Source organism: Alosa sapidissima, chromosome 2 (assembly GCF_018492685.1).
Source record: "Alosa sapidissima isolate fAloSap1 chromosome 2, fAloSap1.pri, whole genome shotgun sequence".
NCBI lineage: Eukaryota > Metazoa > Chordata > Actinopteri > Clupeiformes > Clupeidae > Alosa > Alosa sapidissima.
Window position 1 is genome coordinate 6,696,503 of NC_055958.1, and position 25,896 is coordinate 6,722,398.

Here is a 25,896-nt window from a genome sequence, read left to right on the forward strand (position 1 = left end):
ATTACAAACACTCCGGGGTGGCTGCAACCAACCTGTTTCTCCACGGAGATCCAGCAGGTCCTCACGGCCAACACCTCCTCCTCACCCTCCCTCCTTCCCCCCCCTCCCTTCCTCTCCTCCCCCAGCCCCCCCTCTCCTCCTACCCCTCCTCCTCAGCAAAGAGCCACAGGCATCTCAAAGCACAGCGGACGCGCGGTGGCCCAATGACATGCTCGTCACACAAAAGAGCTGGCCTCCCCTGCAACCGCTCAATGATCACCCCCCCCCCCACCCCCCGCACACACACACACACGGACACAGACACACACACACACACACACACACACGGACACACACACACACACCTCTCTCCACCCTCCACGGCCAAGGAGCCCACATGCAGTGGGATGCCACAGTTCGGCCCAGGACCCCTCTGAGAAGCCCAGTGGAGTCGAGAGCACGAATGAGACATAATAATAATAATAATAACCACACTAACAACAGCAGCAGCAGCAGAGGCCACCCAGCGAATCAGTTTCAGACTGTTACTCCACACTAATGCCTGAGTCTTGGCTGGGCACAAACAAGGCCTTCCCACTCAACATTCAATTTGCATTAGCGGGGGGCAATAAAAACTGCAAATGGCACCGGATGCTTCACCCCCATGTTTCTATAGAGCCGAGACTCTTTAAAGGCACTGAAATGACACCCAATTAAAGTGAAAGCTCGGGAATGTTTGATTTTCCATTTGGTGTGTGCAGCGACTTTGATTACTGCTCCGAGGGCGATGGGTTAAATTGGGCGGCAACAAAAGCAAATTGCCATGCTAAGAATAAAAGAGAACACTCATGAACACACACACATACACACACACACACACACACACACACACACACACACACACACATTACATTGTCAGAACTAATTATGACTACATTAGGGTGTAACATAGCTCATGTGTAAAAACTATAGGACATTTAAACACTCGACCCACCCATCTGTAGGCTATGGATCTAAGCTATGAATGTCATCAAGTGTGCCTCCTCCTAAAATGAACCCACGGCCCTTGTGCTGTGAGAAGCGCCCTCTTTCAGAGAGACAATGGAGGAGTATGGCTGGGTATCGTTCTAATTTTATCAGTTCCGATTTCAATTGTACTTATTGATTCATGTTCCTGATGATTCCTCATTTTGATTCCAAAATGAAAAGAAAAATTCTCTCCTCCAGGAGTAGTCTATGTTTAAGCCTTAACTGAACATTCAAAGTATTTCTCTACAGGTCTTAATAAAAATACATACAGAACAACCTAGAGCAGTTTAAGCCTTAACTGAACATTCAAAATATTTCTCTACAGGTCTTAATAAAAATACATACAGAACAACCTAGAGCAGTTAATTAATAACTGCTAGGCCTTGTTGCTTTGGAGAGTCTCTGACCAACTCAAGCATCTTTACTTGTCTTTCTTTGCAAACCTACCACTGAGACTACAGTGTTGTAAGCTAATCTACCATTGAGGCTCCAGTGTTGTAAGCCAATCTACCATCGAGGCTCCAGTGTTGTGAGCAAACCTACCATTGAGCAAGGCCTTGAGGTGTTTGAACCAGATCTCGCAGTGGTCCACGCTCAGGTTGTTGAGGTGGGTCTCGTGGTCCTTGAGTTTGGAGCCCTTGCGTCGGCAGTGGAAGAGGGTGATGCCCAGTAGAGTACCCCCGCTCTGCTGACCCACCATCCGCCGACGCTTCACCTTCACCGCAAACATGTCCTTCAGCTCCACGAAGCCCGCATTCAGCGGGGCGGCCGGCTCTACAGACGCACACAAACACACACAACACACAACACATGCACACAAGACACATAAACACAACACACACATGACAAAACACACACAAACACACACACAACACACAACACATACACACACAAGACACATAAACACAACACACTCATGACAAAACACTCACACAAACACACACAACACATACATACAAGAAACATAAACACACCACACACATGACAAAGCACACACAAACACACACAACACACAGCACATACACACAAGACACATAAACACACACACACACACACACACACACACACACACAATGACACAATCATCAGTTAAAATGATAAATACATCACATTGCATTAATGCACTACCGTGACCTCGAAAATAACTAGGCACACAATTAGTTTCAAAGTAAAGTAAATTGCAGAAATAAATTCACACCTTTTCATTTCACACCAATACAAAGTAAATTAAATGAGAGTAAGGTTGTGCACCACTTTCTCCAGAACTCTTGGAAGTGCTTTTTCATCAAAACACACATCTTTCAACAAGACAGTTCATAAACTGCATCTTCCTCACAAAAAAAAATAAAACATTATATTTTAGCAGTGCAAATGAAATTTGATGTCATGAAGGTTGCATTTATGTTTATTTAGTATTCCCGTTGAACATTTTTGTTGTTATTAAGTAGAGACATGCATCTCATCCTCTGATGAGTGTGAGAAAACAGTAAAGCAGTCACATACGACCCTTCCTTTCAGCATCATTCTGATGTGTTGACTATAGTCTGGTCTCCTTTACTTTCTCAACCACGAGCTAAAAATGGTGACAGTCATCAGACAAGCTGTGATTCTCCTCCCACGGATGCCACCTCCAAGACGTCTGTCTGTCTGTCTTTGTGTGTCTGTCTTCCTCCCTCCTTCCCTGTCGCCACCGCTCTGTCTCTCTGTCGGCCCTAAATGTGTTTGCGTCTCCTCATGTGAAACCCTTTCTTCATTAGCCGAGCCCCAGCCGCACCTCCGTGTTTCAGAACATTAACTACCCTCTCACATTACTGCACAGGACACCCTGCGCCATCTGTTCACACTCAGCCTGACGCGACGCCGTGCGAAAGCTCCGCTCAGATCAGCTCAGCTCGGGGCCCGGCCCAGCTCACACAGCAGCAGCAGCAACAGCAGCAGCAACAGCATCTAGTCAACTTTAGTAGAGATGCCTTTGTGTTTGTCATACAAATACACACACACACAGAACATACACACATATCTACACATTAAGCCCCCTCACACACACACACACACACACACACACACACACACACACAAACACACACACACACACACACACACACACTGACTTACACACAAATATACCCACACATACCCCAAAAAAACAGTCAATTTAATTAGAGGGAATGAAGCTAATCTCTCCCGGCTGAGCAGTCTGTGGGCTGGCCGGGGTGGGAGGACTAAACTGGCCCCTGTTCAGAACGATGGACAGGAAGAGGACACCGAGGGTGGGTGGCCATAGATCTGGACCACAGCGAGAGAGAGAGAGAGACAGAGAGACAGAGAGAGACAGAGAGAGAGATACAAAAACAGGGAAAGAGATGGATGAGGAAAGGCAGGAAGCGTGGGGGGAGAGAGAGAGATGGAGTGAGTGTGTGTGTGTGTGAGAAAAAGAGAGAGGGTGGATGGCATGATAGAAAGATGGATAGGAAGAGAGAGGGAAAGAGAGAGATAGAGAGAGGTAGGGCCCCTCCCCTGCTACATTACAGTAAGCCGGCACCCTGTCTGTATCAATCTTGGCACATCTGTCTGATGCAAAGCGTAAACAGGATTACAGACTTATCTGCTTGCTGCTAATTGTGCTGCCATTGTCTGCACATGTCCACGCGTTCACGGCAAACTGCTTTACATGCAAACTCTCCAAACCACAACTACAACTATGAGCTGAACCCCTCTCTCTCTCTCTCTCTCTCTCTCTCTCTCTCTGTCTCTCTCTCTGTCTCTCTCTCTCTCTCTCTCTGTCTCTCTCTCTCTCTCTCTCTGTCTCACTCTCTGTCTCTCTCTCTCTGTCTCACTCTCTCTCTCTGTCTGTCTGTCTCACTCTCTCTCTCTCTCTCTCTCTCTCTCGCTCTCTCTCGCTCTCTCTCACTTTTTTTGTGGGCTCAGCTCTTGCGAGGGAACCCTGACTGGATCTGTCTGTGTCTGTCTGAGCCCTTACCTTGGCAATGACTATTTATTATTCACCCTGAATCAGGAGGAGTAGCAGTTTGGTTTAAATGGGCTTAGCACAAAGCAGGAAACAATGGGAGAAACGGAAGAGAAAGCAGGCCAGAAGAACATATGCTATGTTGTAGATTTAACAACTCCAAAATCTTTAGAAACAATAACAATTTCACTTAATATTCCAAGCCTGGCACTTGCTTTTTAAAAAAAAATGAGGTGATAAGATAAGTAAGATAAGTATTTTTTGGAGATGGCTTCAGTCAACACTAATCATCCTTTGTCTTACTTATGCAAGGATGGGAGCCACACGGCTTCTACTACTAAATACTCAAACAACAAACACACTGTTCAACTACAGAAAAAAATAGATAAATATTATCATTGTCATTTCAGTGTTACTGATTAGATACTGCATGTGTTTCAACAACACTGTGCAAACATGTACACTTTATTACAGTTTGGTCAATTTAGTGGTATGTACAGTATTCACACCCTGTCATATGTATTGTATGCATTGTGTATGTGTGTTGTATGTTCTGTAGAGCATACTCCCTATATAGCACACAGCTTAATGTATGTTCTGTAGAGCATACTCCCTATATAGCACACAGCTTAATGTATGTTCTGTAGAGCATACTCCCTATATAGCACACAGCTTAATGTATGTTGTGTAGAGCATACTCCCTATATAGCACACAGCTTAATGTATGTTGTGTAGAGCATACTCCCTATATAGCACACAGCTTAATGTATGTTCTGTAGAGCATACTCCCTATATAGCACACAGCTTAATGTATGTTGTGTAGAGCATACTCCCTATATAGCACACAGCTTAATGTATGTTGTGTAGAGCATACTCCCTATATAGCACACAGCTTAATGTATGTTGTGTAGAGCATCCTCCCTATATAGCACACAGCTTAATGTATGTTCTGTAGAGCATACTCCCTATATAGCACACAGCTTAATGTATGTTCTGTAGAGCATACTCCCTATATAGCACACAGCTTAATGTATGTTCTGTAGAGCATCCTCCCTATATAGCACACAGCTTAATGTATGTTCTGTAGAGCATCCTCCCTATATAGCACACAGCTTAATGTATGTTCTGTAGAGCATACTCCCTATATAGCACACAGCTTAATGTATGTTCTGTAGAGCATCCTCCCTATATAGCACACAGCTTAATGTATGTTCTGTAGAGCATACTCCCTATATAGCACACAGCTTAATGTATGTTCTGTAGAGCATACTCCCTATATAGCACACAGCTTAATGTATGTTCTGTAGAGCATACTCCCTATATAGCACACAGCTTAATGTATGTTCTGTAGAGCATACTCCCTATATAGCACACAGCTTAATGTATGTTCTGTAGAGCATCCTCCCTATATAGCACACAGCTTAATGTATGTTGTGTAGAGCATACTCCCTATATAGCACACAGCTTAATGTATGTTGTGTAGAGCATACTCCCTATATAGCACACAGCTTAATGTATGTTGTGTAGAGCATACTCCCTATATAGCACACAGCTTAATGTATGTTGTGTAGAGCATACTCCCTATATAGCACACAGCTTAATGTATGTTGTGTAGAGCATACTCCCTATATAGCACACAGCTTAATGTATGTTGTGTAGAGCATACTCCCTATATAGCACACAGCTTAATGTATGTTGTGTAGAGCATACTCCCTATATAGCACACAGCTTAATGTATGTTCTGTAGAGCATACTCCCTATATAGCACACAGCTTAATGTATGTTGTGTAGAGCATACTCCCTATATAGCACACAGCTTAATGTATGTTCTGTAGAGCATACTCCCTATATAGCACACAGCTGTATGTATGTTGTGTAGAGCATACTCCCTATATAGCACACAGCTTAATGTATGTTGTGTAGAGCATACTCCCTATATAGCACACAGCTTAATGTATGTTCTGTAGAGCATACTCCCTATATAGCACACAGCTTAATGTATGTTGTGTAGAGCATACTCCCTATATAGCACACAGCTTAATGTATGTTCTGTAGAGCATACTCCCTATATAGCACACAGCTGTATGTATGTTGTGTAGAGCATACTCCCTATATAGCACACAGCTTAATGTATGTTGTGTAGAGCATACTCCCTATATAGCACACAGCTTAATGTATGTTGTGTAGAGCATACTCCCTATATAGCACACAGCTTAATGTATGTTGTGTAGAGCATACTCCCTATATAGCACACAGCTTAATGTATGTTGTGTAGAGCATACTCCCTATATAGCACACAGCTTAATGTATGTTGTGTAGAGCATACTCCCTATATAGCACACAGCTTAATGTATGTTGTGTAGAGCATACTCCCTATATAGCACACAGCTTAATGTATGTTGTGTAGAGCATACTCCCTATATAGCACACAGCTTAATGTATGTTGTGTAGAGCATACTCCCTATATAGCACACAGCTTAATGTATGTTGTGTAGAGCATACTCCCTATATAGCACACAGCTTAATGTATGTTCTGTAGAGCATACTCCCTATATAGCACACAGCTTAATGTATGTTGTGTAGAGCATACTCCCTATATAGCACACAGCTTAATGTATGTTCTGTAGAGCATACTCCCTATATAGCACACAGCTTAATGTATGTTGTGTAGAGCATACTCCCTATATAGCACACAGCTTAATGTATGTTCTGTAGAGCATACTCCCTATATAGCACACAGCTTAATGTATGTTCTGTAGAGCATACTCCCTATATAGCACACAGCTTAATGTATGTTGTGTAGAGCATACTCCCTATATAGCACACAGCTTAATGTATGTTGTGTAGAGCATACTCCCTATATAGCACACAGCTTAATGTATGTTGTGTAGAGCATACTCCCTATATAGCACACAGCTTAATGTATGTTGTGTAGAGCATACTCCCTATATAGCACACAGCTTAATGTATGTTGTGTACTGTATATGTGCATTTCTTTCCCCTAGTTCTAGTGCTAGGGCTGTTCTGAAGGGCATAACCACTCATGTCCACTCAGCCATTGGGCAGTCACATGTAAGGAATCCACAACAGGTTATATAATCAATATTCCATTGACGTGGGTCATGGTGATGCACGAGAGTGTTGCTCAGTCATTTCCCACCAATCACACGTCCGCCCCAAGTTTGTTTACAGCTCCTTAGCGCCAGAGCTGCAAGCTCATCTCAGGGAAAGGGCTGCTGTCAGGAAATACAATAAACGACCTCTGCTTGCCAGCACTGTTAATCCCTGTCCCTTTCATATCCTTTAAGTATACACTACTTGTCATCAGAGCGTTGACACGTGGGTCAGGCTACCAGAAGCAGTGCTTGGCACATGCTGAGGACGGGTAAACACAACAGACTAAGTCTTCCTCCCGGGCCGGCAGACGTCTGAGTCATTGTTGTTTTCAGGCTCTTTTTTTTTTCTTTCTTCAGGGTATGGTTTTCAAGTTCTCAATCCATACAGGCTGAGTGGACACACCATGGGGGGTCCTTGCCTCTCTGCTGGTGGTTTATCTGTGTGTGTGTGTGTGTGTGTTTGCTCCAGGGCATGGCGGCTCAGATGTAGTACGGGCCATATGCTCTAGGTCATTGCTCTAGATGGGCTGCTATGGGCCAGATCAATATGGCTGGTCTGATGGCACACCAGGTCAGATGACATGGAGACCACTCCACAGTCTGTCTCTGGATGGACCTGCAGTCCCCTGGGACCTAATCTCAGTCACTGACAAGTACATACATCCAGAGCATGCACTCAGCCCTACCCCCTACTTTAAACGCTTCTTCATAAAGATTAGGACTCTATATAATGTTACTTGGGATGCTGGCCACTGTTTGCTTCAACTACACACAAAGGCACATTTTATTAGAGCCTTTTCATGTCCGATGACCAACTGCACACATATGTTTTGCATTTATATGGCAAGCATATGACAGCAGTGCCATCTCAAACAAACAATTTTCATAAATGATTATTTTAGCATTTTTATATCATTGATCATAGAGAAGGTCTTGTCTTTTTCTATGACTGTAAAACGTAAGAAAACAGATCACAAATGGCTCTTCTGCAAACAAGTTCCACCTCTTCTCTCCATCCAGCCAAGTGTCATCTTCTTTTTTTTTTTTCGCTTGGCGCACATGACTCTGATTTAAGATGACACGACGGGCTCAGCCCCTCATATTGGTCACACAGTGAGACGCGGGGGGAGATTAAATAAAACTGTGCACTCTCCTAGAAAACTTTATTGCTTCCAGATGGATACAAGCTTCCTCTCGGCGCTCCTCACCGCCTGCCTGGGGGGGTGGGGGGTATGGGGCGCGTCGCCGTCGGCATGTCAACGCGCAATTAATGTATGGAACAAAAGGAATCAATTCTACACCCATCTCCTGCACGTGCGTAATCTAATATGCCCTCACAATCTAACAGGCACCATTCAATAGTTTGAAGATTTTCAGGAAAGCATGTTTGCACTGATAGAAACAAACCACTCTGAATATGTATTTTAAAAGGACTATTTGTGGAATATGTGTTTATCTGTGTATATTTGTGTTTATCTGTGTATATGTGTGTGTGTGTGTGTGTGTGTGCGTGTGTGTGTGTGTGTGTGTGTGACTACTGGAATATTCCATTTGCATCTCTACTTCACTACACTACCTTCCACAGGCCCATTTTGAAACACTACCATGCGGAAGTGCTCATGTAAACTCTACTCTACTACCTCATTAGGACAAAATGGGGGACATCTAATACATGGCACAAAACCCTCCCTCTTTGTCTTCATTGTTGTCAGGGTTTGTGTGGATCCCCCTCTCTATCTCCCACTCTATCCCTTTTTTTCTGCAGATGAAACTAATACTGTGCGTTGACAAGTGTCCAAGCTCTGCTCGAGGGCTCGTGCCAGGCCCGCGCGCTGCTCTTTGCCCCCATGTTGCGTGGGGCCATGTGGTTCACAGCAGGGCGCCTGAGACCATATTTTCCACCTGTGCCTTCGGAGGGCTGTGTGTCCAGACACACAGACAACTCCAAAACCCAATATTTACATTTTTATATTGCCATTTCTGGGGGGCCCCCGGGAAGCAAACAAAGGAGACGGCGGCGTCTGTTTGCTCCTTGTGTGCCATTAGAGTACGACACTGTATATTCCCTTCATAATACGGTAGGGTCATTCACTCTGAGGCCTTGCTGGGGTAGGGAGGGGGACTGTTCACTGAACAATTCAACTGATTAAGTTTTATAGCTGTAAATGGCAGGATAAATACAGATTTGTTTTGTCTTCATTCAAACAATCCTCTTGATTTCCTAAGCCAATTATGGTATACATATGTTTGCTTTGGTTAGGTATATTCTTCTAAGGTCAATATGCTCTTTAAATCTTTGTCATATTTTTTTGTAAGCAAACAAAGATATTTACCCTGCTGTGTTGTGATATTTGTTCATTGTTTACTTGCCACAATAATAAACATTCTCAACAATCAATTTGAATCTCAAGATGGGTACTTGAAAATCAACAACGAACTGTTTTTTTCCCCCCTCTCCCTGAGTATAGATTCTCATAATATGCAATCCAATCCTGTGATGGAGCCCATTTTCCTGGGCTGCTTTTAATTACTACCTTACACCTGCCCCAGTGTGCTTTAGACCAGAGTCTCAGGTGTTCTCGAATGAGCGGTGCATGACTTGGCATAATGAGCGCTGAGGATGCTAATGACACCTTGCTTTGTCAGTCAAATGTCTCTTTCTGTTTTCTGTGGCCAGGGCTGGGAGAGAGGGGTGGGAGGCAGGGGGAGGAAGATGGACATGGAATCAGAGGCTAGGAAAAACACTGCAAAACTAACAGGAGAGAGAGAAAGAGAGTGAGAGAGAGAGATCGAGAGAGAGAAAGAGAGAGAGAGAGATAGAGGGAGACAGAGAATGAGAGAGAGACAGAGAGATAGAGAAAGAGAGAGAGAGACAGAGAATGAGAGAGAGAGACAGAGAGAGAGAGAGACACACACACACAGAAAGAGAGAGTGGGGGGGGGCAAAAGCCAAGAGAGAAAAGACTGATCTGCCAAACGATAATCACATAGTGCATACACTGATGCTATGACTAAAGAATACTGCTATTTCTGAGCTATATGATGTTTATACGTTTCCTCGTCATCCTCAAAAATATTGTGACATGATTATAAATTGGAGCTATAACTTGGTGCAGCATCTGCACTGTATTTAACCTAGTTTGGGATTTCCTCCAGGCTAAAGTCCTAACAGATTTGGAAAAAAGTTTTGCTAAAATATTCAACTTTTGACACTTTATCTCAAGACATGAAAACTTGGAACTGGAGAGGCTCTGTGGAGCAATCAGTGGAGTCAGAAATCTGAGGACTGGCTAGTTAAACCAGTGACTAGAGACCAAGCTGAAGAGCTCAACTGACCCCAGGGGTCAACAAGATTCCTCAGAGTTCCGGAAAAAAACAGGTCACTTAAAATTTCACATCAACACCACAACATAGCTAAGACTTCAAAGCACTTCCAGAACTGCCAAAAATGTCCAGACCAGTTTATGTGTAATACAGATAGAATTTCTTAAAATCATAAAATGTAAGCATGCCGGGGGTCCTAATCCTATATGCTGTGGTTGTATTGTCTTTTCTAGGAAAACAGCTATCTAGAACGTATTCATGTCAACAAATTCAACACCACCAACTCAACGTGATTCCATTTACAGGAATTATATTACTGTAATCTCAAATAGAAAACAAACCTAGGTTTAGGTTAAGATAAATGAAAAACAATATTTGTCTACATAAACTAAATGCAATCAGTGTGCACAGCTTGGGGGGTTGTACACAGTGTGTACAAGACCCCAAGCCAAAGAAGAAAGGATGCACATTTGTATCAACAGCTATGTTGAAGCAACAGCAGCAGCTATCCATTCTGAACATTCATAGTCATTTTTAAAAAAGGAGGTCACGGACATAAAATCCCCCAATGCATTAATGTGTATGTAAAGATTACAGTAATAAAAATAGCATTTTAATCCAGCTCAATCTTTACTTTTGCATCAACGAAATCCATATCGATACAGTAAACAAAAGAAAGGCAGAGCCCAAGACATCTCCCCCTGGACTTGCTCTTATGCAGGCAACACAATCGCCAGGTCCCTACTGTAAACTGCAATGTGCTCTCAGGATGTATGATACAAACAGAACCAGTTGCACTACTGTTTCATAGTTCATGTTCTGATTTTGCACAACACTGAAACTAATGTACAACCCAATTAGTACACACACACTGTTAAGAGACAGCGAGGGAACAATCACATCTACATACAGTGAAAACTGGAGTTTTGTAGACACATCTACAAAGAACAGCACAGAGCAATATAACACTCTGGGCAGGAAGATACAAAGTCACTGAGTTCAGATCAAGAGGAGGCAGCTCTGTTCTCTGTGCTCGAGTCATTGCTAAGATACACTGACATTCAAGTGTAAACAAACCACAACCTGACAAGACACCCACACACCCACACTTTGCCCACAGTGGGACATTTGTTCTGGGGTGCTGTAGCATTTCACTCCACGTCGTGAGAACAACAAAGACAAAAAGTCATGAAATGTCAGATTTAAAATGTTATCTGACTGTTGCAATTTTGAAATGCCCTCTTTATTGCAAGAATAGTACAGCCATTATGGGCATTTAATAACACAATATTGCAAAGTGATGAGAGTTATTGTCCAATTCTAAAGAATAAAGGGAGATGTTTTGATCCTCTATCCCCAGGCAGAACAGAATTACAAAGCTGTCAAATAAAGCAACCCAGCATATCAGCACTGGTGTGTCATTTTTTGGCAGTTTCATGATAGCATTTGGTAAAGGCCATAGGGGGTTATTAGATGGATGCTTTCTGTGTAATGAGAGTGCTGGCTTAATAACATTAGCTTGGATCACAGATAAAAAAAGCACTGTCTATAAAGCTTAAGCAAAATAGGGGCCCTCTTGCACCAGGCATTGCTGGGGCTTTTGAAGGCTCTGTTCAAAAACAACATTACCAAGAGATACATGCCTTCGCCTCAAACACCTGGACATGCATCAAAACACTTCATTTTCCCTTTCTCCTCATTACTGATGAAACATTTTCACTTCATGATCAACTACAATGCATGCATTATTTATTTATTTATTTCCTGTGTGGCACTAAAAGCAAATGAGTGACTCACTCTTGGCAAAAAGTGGAAGGGAAGGAATCAAAGTCAAACAGAGTCAAACCAGCTAGTCAGTGCATTGATACTGCTATAATAATAGCTAAGTTCATAAGTGAAAAAACTTGAAAGTTTATGGTTTACCAATGCATGGCTCTAACTTGGCTATTAAATTAAAGTGTGTCAAAATGTCCACCAGTTTAAAAAGCAACACATGCTTTGTTAGCTTCATTAGTGGGTGTGCTGGCATATTGCAAAAACTACCCCGCGAAAAGGAAGTCATGCACTGATCTTCCTTGTGCAGTGATGCAGATGGTAGTTTTTGAGTATCATTTACTTGGACATTTGCTAACTGTCCACAAGACTAGCAGATGCCCTACTTTAGGTGGTCACAACAGTGGACCGGGGTCTATTACCAGCACATCTGTCACATAGGACTTTTTGGCATCAGTAACATTTTCCTCTTTTTTCAGGATAACCTTTAGTCTCTGGATGCTATGATACAGGCAATGTAAAAATCTGTATGTCCACATGCTGTGTGATTCAATAAAAAGTTTGTAAAAAAAAGTGAGCTTCTACAAGCAAATCACAGTTTTGTGTTGCATCTGTCAGTACTTGCATAAAACGTATTACATCCATTACAATCAAGGTGTAATTTGCTAAATTTGTATAAAAACGTGTAGTCTATTGTGTAGCCTATATGCATATATGACCCATTACATAGGCGTAAACGATCACAAATTAATTCTGAATAATTTGGTCTTTCGAGGTTTGCGGTAGGCCGCCTCCCACGCCAACGTGTTTTCTGATTATTTACATTGCAATTAAGTAGCAGGAAGCGTCTTATGTTGACACCAAAAAAGAACACATGACAAAGCATAACTTAGTCCTTATGGTCGGCCATAGTTTCTCTTCACTTTTTTAAAAAATGTAAACACTGATCCTTAATCCCTGCTGTATCACTGGCTAATTTAGTCACACTTGGCGCTAGCGCGTTCGTTTTACGCATTTACTTCCATTGTGGCAGATTATGTACAGCAAAGGGATAGTTTTTTTCCGACAAGCGGGTGGTCGTGTTGTGTGTGGCCTATGTTTGATAAGAAAATGCTGCTGGTGTTACCTCGCTGAAAAAAGGAACAGAAGCTAATTGTCATGGAAACAGAAAACACTACGCAGCTCACCTGTAGGGGTCTCGGGTTGGATGGGAGTCCACGTAACTCGCGATGCAGTTAGAACTACATCATGGCTCCGTTTCCCTATCTGAAATATTCCCCTAACTATCGGTTCGTCATTACTTTTTTGTGTGCAGTCGCCTGGTAGATTTTCGGTTTCAGAGGGCGCCTCGGTGCTTAACTGAGGGGCAGAAACGGAGCGTGTACTGCCTGTTTGTGTCTTCCTCTTTTTCTTTTTCTTCTTAGCAGCGCGATGGCTGGTATCTACGGGAGACACCGGTTGCATCTCATGTAACTCTTCCTGGCTCTCTGACCATACTCCTCGGACGGTGATCGATTTTCGTGGACTTTCGAACATTATTGTTGTTTGTCAGCAGGTGGGCTCGGTGTAGTTATTGTCGAGTCAGCGCGCTCCCGCTTGTTGGGATTTCGCATGCGATCCAGTGAAACTTCCTTTGCTGCACGAGTGGACTCTCTCAGCAGCGCGCGCTCCCGTGAAGTGCACCTTATTGCGGTGGCGCGCTGGCTACTTTTCACAATAGCCGACTCTGTTCTGAGCACCTTCACATTGACAGAAGTGCATCTGAATATCCATCATTTTACGCATCTGTAAAACTTGTCTGTGTGTGATAAAATTAGGCTACACCTATTATGCAATTTAAGATGAAGAGTGTTTAAATAAATCCTTAATTTCAACAATTAGTTTTCAATATTCCAAATCAATTTAGCAATATTGTAAACTACATGTGAATTACTTGTGAAAAATATTACTTTAGCAAACAATAATTTACACTGACCAGGGGCGGTGTTAGGGCGCGCGGAAGGAGTTTTATTAGGCCCAACACTCTGGACAGTTCCTATAAGCCCGGGACGCCAAAACACGTCCACCTTACAACCAGTCAGTAAATGGTGCATCTAATTTCAGAGAACTATTTGTTTTGTTTGCAACTTCTCATTAAGCAGTTAAATTCCAAATACAGTCATAGATTTCTGGGAGATAGTCGCACTCTATCCCTCAAAGTTTTAAGTGTAGCCACGCGCACACACACACACTTCAGTGTTAAACCACAGAAGTCATCCTCGATGGGACAAAAAAAAGCTTGTTCTAGAGAATTCCCTCCACGAGATCTTCCACTGATTTCATAGAAATGTTTAATAATTTGTATTGACGTGGTGATCATCCCTGTAAAACAGCTTCAATAGAAACAAACCTGCAGAATATCCATGCAACAACCTTGACGTGAAGTTTGTTGTTATCCCATTGGGTTAGATGTATTGGTTTATGCAGTGAGTGTTCATGCATAAAAAAGATCATTTTCATAAATTAAAACCTCCCCTGCAGAAGTAACATCTGTGCCTCTCTCACTTTGCATAAAAGATTGTGGCACGAAAATGCCCACCGACTGACTGCAGCAATTCGTGGTATGACAGCAAATCTGTAGGTCTGTTCATCAGGCGTTCATCTACATCAATCATACACTTTCTGTGTTCCCGGTTTCCATGTAGGCTAGTCTAATACATGTGAACGCTTACGCTGCACTATGTTTCTTTATCACATTTTCTTCTTCTAGCTATCAGTGTCAGTAAGCAGATTATGACCATTTGTTCTTAACACTATCCAATATGATTTCCATACGAAACCCCCTATACTATAATAATATCGGAATGCGTTCAGACCATCCTACAACTTCTAAAAAAACTAAAAAAAATAAAAAAAAAACTTTGGTGAACAAAAAATGTTTTGTGTGATACAAATAAGGCACGTCTGACACATTAATCGTGAAGTAGCCTATGTCAGTGCCCTGCCAACAGGATGGCCGGATTTTGGCTATTTGAAAAAATTAATTTTGAGTCAGCCAAGACTCAGAGTGTTCATTCACAAACCCTTTTTGTGATTCAAGATCCGACAGTGCATTCAGTCCTGAACAACAAAGTGTGAAGGACCCTGAAGTGATGCATGTCTTGACTCAAGAGCATACGGAGAAAAAGAATAAGCTGCCATTGTAGGCAATGACATCTGACTAAGCTGTTGACGACTCAAAGAGCTTATGTTACACTAAAAAACAAATTAAATCTCTTACTACTTGTGTCAACATTGACCAGCAAAAGGTTTCAAAATGTCTAACAGCGAAAAAACTCGCGCAGGACAAGATTATTTTCATAGTTTATAGACCTAAGATAATTAAATTCTTGAGAGCAAACCTGGCTGATCAACCTGTCGAATGTAGGCCTAGCAACAAATCCTAAATTATACATGTTGAACTATAGATAATACTCAGCATTCAATGTATGTAGTAAAATATTTAATGCATTGAATAATAGCAAAATCATACTCATTCACATTATTCTACAAATCATTGAGTGGGCTCCATGAGACCAACATAAATACAATAATCCCACTAGAACCACATTGGATGATACTTAAAGGTTTTTCAACCAAACTTTGAATGCTGCAGCAATACATCACTCTACATTTTACAAACAGAAGTACAGCACAAATCCAAACTCGGAACCACGCTTTTTGGACTGCAGTCGCACATGCAACATATCTACTGCTCAAAGGGAGGAGGGATGGTCAAGAATGATATACTGAAGCCTATGTCGTACCGATTAACAACCAGAAGAAAAGGATTGAGTATGAAGGTAGGGTGATTGTTTATTATCGTTCTGTTATGACAGTCCCTTGTTTAGATTGTACACAGGGTGCAATTTTCAGATGATAGTCAAACGTTGTATGTACATCAGCAATACTTTCCCAACACCAATTATGTGGGCGACTGTCGTGACTCCCGAGTCATTTTTCCATTTTCTCTCGAATGATTAAGCATTCTTGATTGTTTGGAAAACAACACTGTTGGGAGAGAAACGATCATAATTGTGCAATTTTGCATGGTTTACAGTAAATAATTGCTAAGGCAACATAACAGGTTCTTAAGCACTTGCCTGCCAGTTTACATCACTGAATAATAGCTAGAATAATTACTGTTTTGTATAAACATGAGATAACTCTATTTTATAAAACATTGACATGGAGATGGTTGGAATGATGTAGGAACTCGACTTTATAAAAAATGAATTGACAATTCTATACAAAATCACAACAAAATAATTCAGCATGGGATAGATAAGTAGTAAAATGCAGGTTGAAAAATATAAAATCTATAATATTTTTTATAATTGGCCCAGTATCTCGTTTAAAAATTGCATAGTTTCCAAATTATTGCTTGTGATTTTGTAACATGGATAATTAACACATTCTCAATAAGGTCACACCTAGATCCTCCTGTGACCGCAATGTAGAAGCGCTATAGAATACAATACATAAGGTGAAAGAGAATATGCATCCTCACTTCTCCTAAAGGCAGTAACAACAATAAATACATACATACGATTAAGCATATAGTGTTGTTGCTCTTTCGCACCGAGGTACACCCGGACACCTCAACACATAATAATCAAAGTCTGTTCAAAAGTTTCACATGATTCATGAATCGTGAAATATAGCATTTAGCTGGGCATTCATGACCCTCTCGTGGTGAGAATGACCTTCGTAGGACATAATGTTTTCCATCGGTATGTCACAGCGCTGGGCAGAGCTTGCGTAAAGCGGGGCATGCCCCTGCGGTCCCGCCAGACCTGCCGCTTGATAGTGCATGGTAAAGGCGTAGTTCTTTTCGAACTCAGACGAAGGCTCGTGTTTGAAGGAAAAGTTCCCGTTCACACTCAGAGGTGGGCTAAGAGGTCCGTCGAATGACGGACTAGTGCAGTCTGTCAGGGCGGTTTCGAAGAACGGTTCCAGCGCACTTCCATACGCGTGTGGTTTGACATGAAATATGTGGGAGCTGTCCATTGTACCATAAGGAGGGCTAGGAAGACCGGGCGTCTGGTAAGAGTAGGGGTGAGCGGTGAAGGAAGCACTTGCTGTTTGCATATGAGCGGGGATTTCCTGGCTCTGTTCCGGGAGAAAAGTTCTGGGGTTCAGTTGGAGACAGCCCGCCACCAAATTTGTGGTAGGTTGCGACAAACCCTTACATAGGGCCTGCACAAATGACATCAAATCCGGGCTTTTGCCAGATCTCAGAATCTCAGACAGAGCCCAAATGTAGTTTTTCGCCAAACGCAATGTCTCTATCTTTGACAACTTCTGGGTTTTGGAGTAACATGGCACAACTTTACGCAAGCTCTCAAGTGCATCGTTGAGTCCATGCATACGGTTCCTTTCCCGCGCGTTGGCCTTCATGCGCCTGAGTTTAAACCTCTGAAGACGAGCTTTTGTCATTTTCTTCTTTTTCGGTCCACGTCTTTTGGGTTTGGTGTCATCTCCCTCCTCTTCCTCCTCATCTTCATCGTCGTCCTCTTCATCCAATCTGTTCATTTCATCGTCGTCGATGTCTTCTTCATCCATGTCTTTATTCATGGAATCGTGTGCGCCGTTTTTCTTTTCCATGTCGTGTTCGTCTTGGGAACTCTGACACTCGTCTGTCCAGTTGGCTGTATTCTGTGACTCCAACATCATGTTCTCCTCGGTGTATGACTTGGTCATGATCGAATACTGTTAAAAAAAAAAACAATAACAGTGGTCAGTATGACAAGCGGGACGGATGGCGTGCACGCAGACAAACCGACAGGTAGACAGACAGGACTCAGTCATGCCACGTAAACCAACATATCACCTGTATGGCTGTATGAAATAATCATTGCTGACTGGCAATGCTGTTATGTAACGCAGTAATCGGAATATAAGTCGATAACACTTAGCAACTCATACGCATCTCTTCATGAGACATAATGATTAAAACATGAACGAACTGCATCACATACCGTTGTGTCATTTTTAACCACAAAACGAATAAAATTAGTCAGTTGTTTCAATTAGAGAAAGTGTACGCTGAATAATAATAATACTATTATTATTAATAATAATAATAATAATAAAACAGTTATTTGTTTAGTTCTAAAGTGAAACAACTCTAAACATAATTAAATCAGTGCAAGTTGTTCAACTCCCAGATGAAAATTGGAGGGCTGAAACATTCTGAATTTGTTTTTAGATATCCGTTAACAAGTGCTCCCAGACATCACCTGCCACATGTGACATCTTTTTCCAAAATTACTAAATGCCAAATTTGTAAATTTCAATTAACTGCGCAAACACAGATTTTTGTTCCCAGTATACAAATACAATGCACATAAACAAAGTTTACAATAAAATAAATGGGATTCGTACATACCTGTTTTTGCAGAATGTCTGTTATGATAGTTTCATACCCCTCTTGGTGTGCAAGGACCTACGAAATGGACTGTGCCTGCGCAAGGGATGCTCTGGTTATATACGGCGGCAGCTGATGCTGAGAGATGAACATGTATATCTATGGCTACTGCTAAAACCCTTGCACCAATGACTGGCAGCAAACCCCACCTCTTTCCTCGGCACGCGCCATATGGCCGACTACGTCAGGAAAACGGCCCCAAGCGTCACGTGACATCTTCCATTTGTATTCGCCAGAGCTCCGTATTCCATCCCTTTGTGGCCAAAAGAAAGTGGCCATCTGTCGCCAGTTAGAGACTCCGTGGACCTGTTTGTACCCGCAGGATGAATTAACCCTTTCAAGCATAGGACACATTCAATCACGACCATCTCTCATGCCCATCCCATTTAACACGTGTTTCCTTGTCTTTATTTGGATTATTCTTTATTGGGAATCATAAATTAGTCTCATAATCGACGAGCATTCTAAGTAATAATTAATGATCAGACTGAGCTGTGTCAGGGAGAAAATATTTTGCACGAACACGCATCTAAACTATATTGTTATTGTTGGTGTGTAGGCTAGTATTAATGCAAACATATCAGAATAACCATTTTAAGCAATATTGAGCAAAAAAAAAAAAAACCTGTCTTTTGTTCCTAATTTCTTTCTACTTGTGTGACAGGTCAGGTAAAATATACAGGCCCTGTGTTGGCTGGCTATTCAGTATATTGGAAAGTGTTTGCTTCACGTCGCGTCTTATATTTATTTTTTTACCGAGGGTGATATGTTGTAAATAGTGGTTGTGGCGGTCTGGTAGTCTGGCGCGAGACCCTCATAATGAGTCCCTTCTTTTCAAGCTGCTGGTCGGCACGCGAGTTGCACGCGTGCTAACAAAAGCCTGTTTCACGGCTCACTAACCTGATCCAACGTCCAAAATCTGCTGTTTTCTATTCAATTTAATATAATCCTAAGGAAAAAATGGACGTGATGACCGTTGAACAGTCAGCGAAACAAAAGTGGCACAATGGTCAACTACTGACCACATTAATTTCCATGATAGGGAAACAGGTATAGTTGGTTGATCGCAGCCCCACTTGTTCAAAGTTGTGAACACTCAAGGCAGTGCCCTTTACTTTATGTTACTTTATGCTGCGGCAGAAGCATCTGCCATCCACAGAACTATATCATAAAACCGAAAACAACCTGCACATCTGGAGCAGTTAGCCTATATGTTACATGTATAAAATATATAGGCTAATACACTTTAACGTTCCGATATGCAGTCCTATTTGTCCATCTCGATGAAAATGAGCATAGATTTCCAGTGGCTGTCTTAAATTAAAGAAAAACTTATTTTCACAAAGATTATAGTAGCCTAGCCTATATGAGCGCTTTCCGCGTACAGGTAGGTCCGTATGTGGGTGCTTAGTGATGCATGACAAATATTTCATTTGTTCTGTTTGCGAACTTCTGATTTATCTACTCCTGACATCTGTTAATGGCCCAGCGCAAAGCAGTGGAGCTGGGTCGATATTTGATAACTAGGTAACAGTGAAGTGTCCATGGTAACTCAAAGCCAGCCTCCATCCACTGACTTGCTAGTATTCCTCATAAATGCACTATAGTTGCCTTGGTCGAAAGTCCACAAGCTGCTTGCTGCAAGGGGAGGACTGTTTACTTAGCCCTACTTCTCCGTTACCATGCAAACCGTGGAGTGAAGAAAGCAAGTTCAGCACCACCGAAAGCACCTCCCAAGGGGGAAAGACATTTTCAGTATTTTCTGTTCAATCCATTCAATATGTGAACAAGCTCGATGTAGGCAAAGCGATACTGTGTTGCCCAAATCTGTTCTAGAAAAAAAAAAAAAAACTAAACTTCTCATACACATGTATTTTGAAACACGTGTGAAATGTGTTAGAAAAATGAGAAAAACATTATCTAAGTTATATAGGCTATACATTCAATAAAGTTTTAAGAGTAGGCTAATCTGACAAGTCTAACACAATCTTTAATATTAACTCTGGTTTTAAACACAAAATAAAGAATATAACAACAGATTCTGTTTTAATGTTAATGAACAACACGGTATTCACTGTAGTTAAGAATAAAAAATGTAGGTGTCATTGAAATATTGATGATATGACCTTTCATTTCCTGTACCTCATCAAATAGCACTTTTCCCTTAACGGCGTTTCTGTACCTAAAAGCTATGTGTGTGCGCTTTATGTGTGTGCGCTTTAGTGGGCTTCTCTCTAAAATGAATTCAACCTCCCATTTATTTGCGCTCCCATCGCACTGATTGCATATGCAAAAATGCAGATTTGTATTAATTAGTTCTACTGCTGATTAGTTCTTTGGTATTTTGGCGCAATAAATCACGCAGGGACAGAGGTACAGAGTCAGACGTTAATTTTTGGCTCGTGACCCATCTGCGGCTCCGAGCGGAATACACGGTCGGTATTAAAGGAGCCCCTCCAGCAAATGCGAATTTGTATCACAGGTAAGACCACCTGCTGCATACGAACATGTCCAAACTACACAGCATAAGGACTGGCGCACATTATTATACCAAGCAGGATAACTAAAACCCAACCAAAAATAAAATAAATAAAAATGAATAGGTCTACATATTGCTACTACTATACTACTACTACTACTACTACTACTACTAGGCTACTACTACTACTACTACTACTAATAATAATAATAATAATAATAATAACCATAATAATAATTTGTTCTTTATTGTTGTGACAGACACTGAAACTCCTTACGAATTGTGTTTTTATTTTTTATTGAGAAATCATGTTAAATCATGTGAAATAGCCTTGGCCTTTCACATTGTACGCATGATAAACAAATAAAAAATGGTAGTCTGACATGAGGTTTTCTCAACTACTCAACTCTAAATGGCAAACACTGTGATATAAAGAATTGGCCTTTGCCTTTTTTCGTTTACCTTAGCGCCACCCTGTGGCTCTTATGTTCAGTGTCGTACAATCACTTGATCGCTTCTGCCTACTTATGATGCCCGACAAGCACCTACGAGACATGCCATAACCTGCAAACAGTCAACAGATCAGTATGTTGACCTGCCTGTTACATCTCATAGCCTAAATACTGTATCAGAGATGCACTCAAAAAGTCTCTGACATCGTCAATGCATGCCCAGATTGAGCAATGTAGGACAACCTCCATGTCTTCCGATTGGATGATTAAAGTTCTCAAGAAACTTGAGGTTGGTATGAGGGAGTGTATTGTGTGTGTGAGAAACCTACAAGTTTCTCATCTTGCACTGGATCATTTTCCTAAATCTCAATAGTATGATCAAAACAAGTCTGGACAAATTATAAGCCTAATTAAATACAATTTTCATCGGGTTGCATTAGGCGATACATGGGGCAACTTGTTGCAGGGCAACCACATAGCCAGTTCCATGTCTTCTAATTGGATGATTAAAGTTATCAAGGAACTAGAGGTTGGTGTGTGTGTGAGCATGGACGGATTATGAACTTTCGGGCCCCTGGGCGCAGATGTATTAAGGGCCCCCCACTAATTGTCGCACATGTGTGTGTGTTTGTGTGTGGTTTGATGTGATTTCCTGTATTCTGGTGCATTTTGGGGATGGCCAATACTAAATTCAATCAGATTCATAGCCTACATCCTGATTTGCTGATATTGAGGCAATAATTCCATGCAAAGGCTTAGGGTTCAGGGGCCCCTGACCCCTTGGGCCCGGTAGGCCCGTGCCGTAATCCATCCGTGTGTGAGCAAGCTATACGTTACTCATCTTGTACTGGATCATCTTCCTGAATCTCAATATTCTGCTCACAACAACTCTGGGGAAATTACGATACAGCACCAGTCAGAGGCTGCATTCATTATTTTGCACTTTTATGATGTCATCACATCACCAAAAGTAGGTTATTGGTTTTACCAAAAATATTTGGCAGTATTTTTAAACTACAAAAATACACACCTATAAAGTATTTTGATACAAAATACGAAGCCATTATCTTCAATACAATAAAATACAAATGACAGCACACTATTTTGTATTTGAAATACTTCTTTTAAAAACATGTCTCAGAAATACTGATTGTTGGTTGCAGCAACTCAGGCTAGGTAGTCCCGTTTTTGTGTTTGTGTTTTGTTTGTTTAAGTAAATTTTGATCCAATTTGACCGCTTTTCTATGTTGCCCACCCAAACTTTCTACCAGCCCACCCAAATGTAGTAGGCTAGAACCGGCCCTGGCCCTCATGGGAAATGTTAGAATGGTTGTCATTGACTGCAATGCACATGCTCCATCTGTTTTGCAACCATTTTCTGGTTTGAAGTTGAAATTAAACCGAGGTGTGAAGAATATAAAACCGATAAGGTCCATTTAATCAGATGATCATTGGTAGATTACATTCCCTGGGTTTTAAATAATGTTGGAATAATGTTGCAATCACGAATTTGGCCCATAGCCTATTTAGCTATTCATCTAAGAATTTAAGATGTTTTTACCCCACATCAGATCATTCAATTTGCTTGGAATATTATCTTGAAAACACAAGTCTTCTTACACAAGTAGAGGATGTAGGCCTATTCCTCAAATGTTTATCCAAGGGGCGCCCCAAACAGATATGGCATACAATGGCGCCTTCGTGTGGTTAAATTATATATCTGCAACTTTTATACATCCCTTAAATTCAAATTTAAACGTCATACTTACAAAATAATAGCACACCACACCATACATAAGTCTATTCTTACTATACTCAAAGTTCTCTATGTAACAAACGGGAAACGTTTGCTTAGACTACGTAATAGTCTGGTTAATTCAGAAATTACCCTACTGTAGTCTACTGTTTTATTTATTTGTATATATCATTTTGTTTATATATTTTTTTATTTTCAATAAGATCACTGATCGCATTTTGGAATGTGGGAGCATGCGGGGTACAATGCGTGTCCAACTGTGCATGTAGGCTACATTTGTTACTCCTTAGAGTTATTCTTTCCTTAAGCCATGAGGAGAAACAGTCAGTTACCACAACAGCAAAACACACCACTAACATCTCTACATTTGGACTTTGTTTGGAATTTGATTTGTTACATGTTGTTTCATGCTCTTCCTAATCACCATTTTTTTCTATATTTATACCCTGACACCGAGCACGCGCTACTTTGAAGGCTGAAAAGCAACATTTGGTCTGGTTTCCTCTTGCACTTATCTTATTCTCCAGCAGGTTTCAGGACGGTTAAAGTTGTGGAGGAGTCCTCTCTGTTTTCCACACTCGCCCTTGTTATGTTACTTTATACTTTGTCCGGAAGCGGAAGCTTTTCAGTTCCATGAAGTTCGGTGAAGTTTGGCAGATGACACGGAGCAGCACCGAATCTGATCAATAGAACTCCACACAGTAGCTTAGTGTTACAATGGTAAGAAAATGTTAATTCTCTTTCATGTGAGTGTCATTCAAATTGCGATGCGTTAATAGAGTAGGCGCGCATACAATCTGATCTTATCTGCGTCAGTCTAGGATTCACTCAGATTTTCTTTGACGCATGCGGAGGGGGGGCACTGAGTTTGAACTTGGGAGTAAGAAAATAGTAAATGGATAAAAGTTTTGAGTGGAATGCATAGTCGTTTTAACTAGCTTATCCTTGTCAACATGTTGCATTCGTGTCATGGTGTAGGCCTACGTTGCTGACTGTAGAAGTGTGGCACTTCAACATAATTACAACCGAGACAAGGTGCAAATTGTAACTTTATTACCGCGTTCATCTACATGACTCATCACATTTCTGTACTTTGTAGGATACTGAAGTAGGCTAGGGCTTCAGTCAGCAGTTAACATGGAAACAACAAATATTCCTTCATTTGTTTGGTATGGTCTTGTTTTTTTCATCGTAGCTGGATGATGAAGCAAGCAAGTCTACCTGTGGGTGAAGGGTGTTGGCTGTGTGAAGCATGCTGCTTACGTAGTACAGGTAGTGTGTTAGTTGCTATCAGCTGATATGAGCGTTATATCACAACCTCAGTTTCTTAGCATTAGTAAAGAAGCGCAGTGTCAATGTGTATGTCAGACACATTCTTGAAAGATTCGACAAAGTATGGCCGTGGTAAGTATGATTTACGAACGCAGGCAGTGAGCAAGCTATAGACAGTAGCCTCCGGCTTGCTTAACCATTATCATCAAATCTAGGATTCTGCTCATTCCGTTAATTCGCTTATTTATGTCGACATGGAACAATGATGAGAGAAACCGTTTGGAGCAGGTGCCTCGTCTATAGGTTATGCACACCTAGACCGATGGGTGAAATATGGATTTTATCTTTGGCAAGCTCTCTCTCTCTCTCTCCAGCGACTGTACTTTCTATTTCTCTCGGCTTATCTCTCTCTCTTTCTGTCTCTCTGGGCGTGCTAGGTGGGTTTAGCAGGTGCATATTACAGCAGTGGGACCATGCCATTGAAATTAAAACACACTGATCCCTCTCATGAGTTACTGTAACTCTAACATTCCTTTTAGAACATGTCACACCTCCACTTTGGTATCAGCCTGCTGTTGTCCTTGTTCCTGTTACTCTGTAAGTCATCATTCAGTAATAGAATGTTCTAATAATAGGCCCATTCTGATGTAGTCTGGGTTAAGGAAATAGCCTAATCTGTGGCATTCTTTTGCATATTCTTTGTAAACTATTTTGAAGTGTTGTTCCTCTCACATCAGTCAGCATGTACACAAAGAGAAAGCCCTGCCGTCTCTGTTAAACTTCTAAAGACAGTGACATGTGTATATACCAGGGGCCCAGTTCTCTGTTTCTGATGCGTTCCCCTTTTTTTTTGTCCCCACGGTGAATTTTCCACTCTTGCTGGTTGATGTTGAAAAGTAGGGCAGCCCATCCTCTGTGCAAACTGAGGGTGGAACACAGTGCGCCTGTAGATAAGAGCATAGGCTACAGGTGTTCGCTCAGCAGCCTGACTTACGTCTGGGGTGTTTGCTGAGCCAATATGGGTGGATTCATGTTCCCTCACATGATGAGAGAGAGAGAGACAGGGAGAGAGAGAGGAAGAGACTCCCCTGTCAAACAAAAAAGCTACGATCATGACTGGATTTTTTATTTCTAACCAGGAAAAGTTAGTAGGGCCACACCTCTTCTGCAGGCCTACCGTCCCTTTTTTGGAGTGTCTGTAGATATTTTAAATATTTAATTTAATTTAATTTCTAAATCATTATAAATGTAGCCACATTTTGTGTAACTTTGCTGATTGTTTGTTTTGCATTCCATTGGCC

At 41.5% G+C, this 25,896-nt stretch overlaps 3 protein-coding genes across 5 annotated transcripts in view; 1 reads left to right on the plus strand and 2 right to left on the minus strand.

Annotated features, from left to right (window-relative positions):
- The window catches only part of cerkl (ceramide kinase-like), a 75,416-nt gene extending 61,431 nt beyond the window's left edge, over window positions 1-13,985 (minus strand). For 2 of the 3 annotated variants that reach the window (XR_006024520.1, XM_042067582.1), the window contains exons 1-2: window positions 13,376-13,984; window positions 1,552-1,782 (exon numbers count right to left, since the gene is read on the minus strand). Coding sequence is in view for 2 of the 3 variants with exons in the window: in XM_042067582.1 (XP_041923516.1) it covers window positions 1,552-1,782; window positions 13,376-13,724 (580 nt within the window). In the remaining variant the exon portion in view is untranslated. Of the gene's footprint in view, window positions 1-1,551; window positions 1,783-13,375 lie in introns of all 3 variants that reach the window. The other variant, XM_042067597.1, reaches the window with a different exon arrangement.
- Window positions 13,986-15,654: 1,669 nt separating this feature from the next.
- On the minus strand, window positions 15,655-18,727 carry neurod1 (neuronal differentiation 1). Its single transcript, XM_042067636.1, has 2 exons — window positions 18,598-18,727; window positions 15,655-17,918 (listed from the first exon to the last, which is right to left on the minus strand). Exon 2 carries the CDS (start codon window positions 17,907-17,909, stop codon window positions 16,851-16,853), a length of 1,059 nt encoding a protein of 352 aa, XP_041923570.1. The 5' UTR covers window positions 17,910-17,918; window positions 18,598-18,727; the 3' UTR covers window positions 15,655-16,850.
- Window positions 18,728-23,843: 5,116 nt separating this feature from the next.
- The window catches only part of itprid2 (ITPR interacting domain containing 2), a 46,666-nt gene continuing 44,613 nt past the window's right edge, over window positions 23,844-25,896 (plus strand). The window contains 1 exon segment of the mRNA XM_042067297.1: window positions 23,844-24,043. The gene's annotated coding sequence lies outside the window, so the exon portion shown is untranslated.

Bases quoted from the DNA above. Each gene is read 5' to 3' on its own strand.
- neurod1 (XM_042067636.1), bottom strand. From the start codon at position 17,909: ATGACCAAGTCATACACCGAGGAGAACATGATGTTGGAGTCACAGAAT.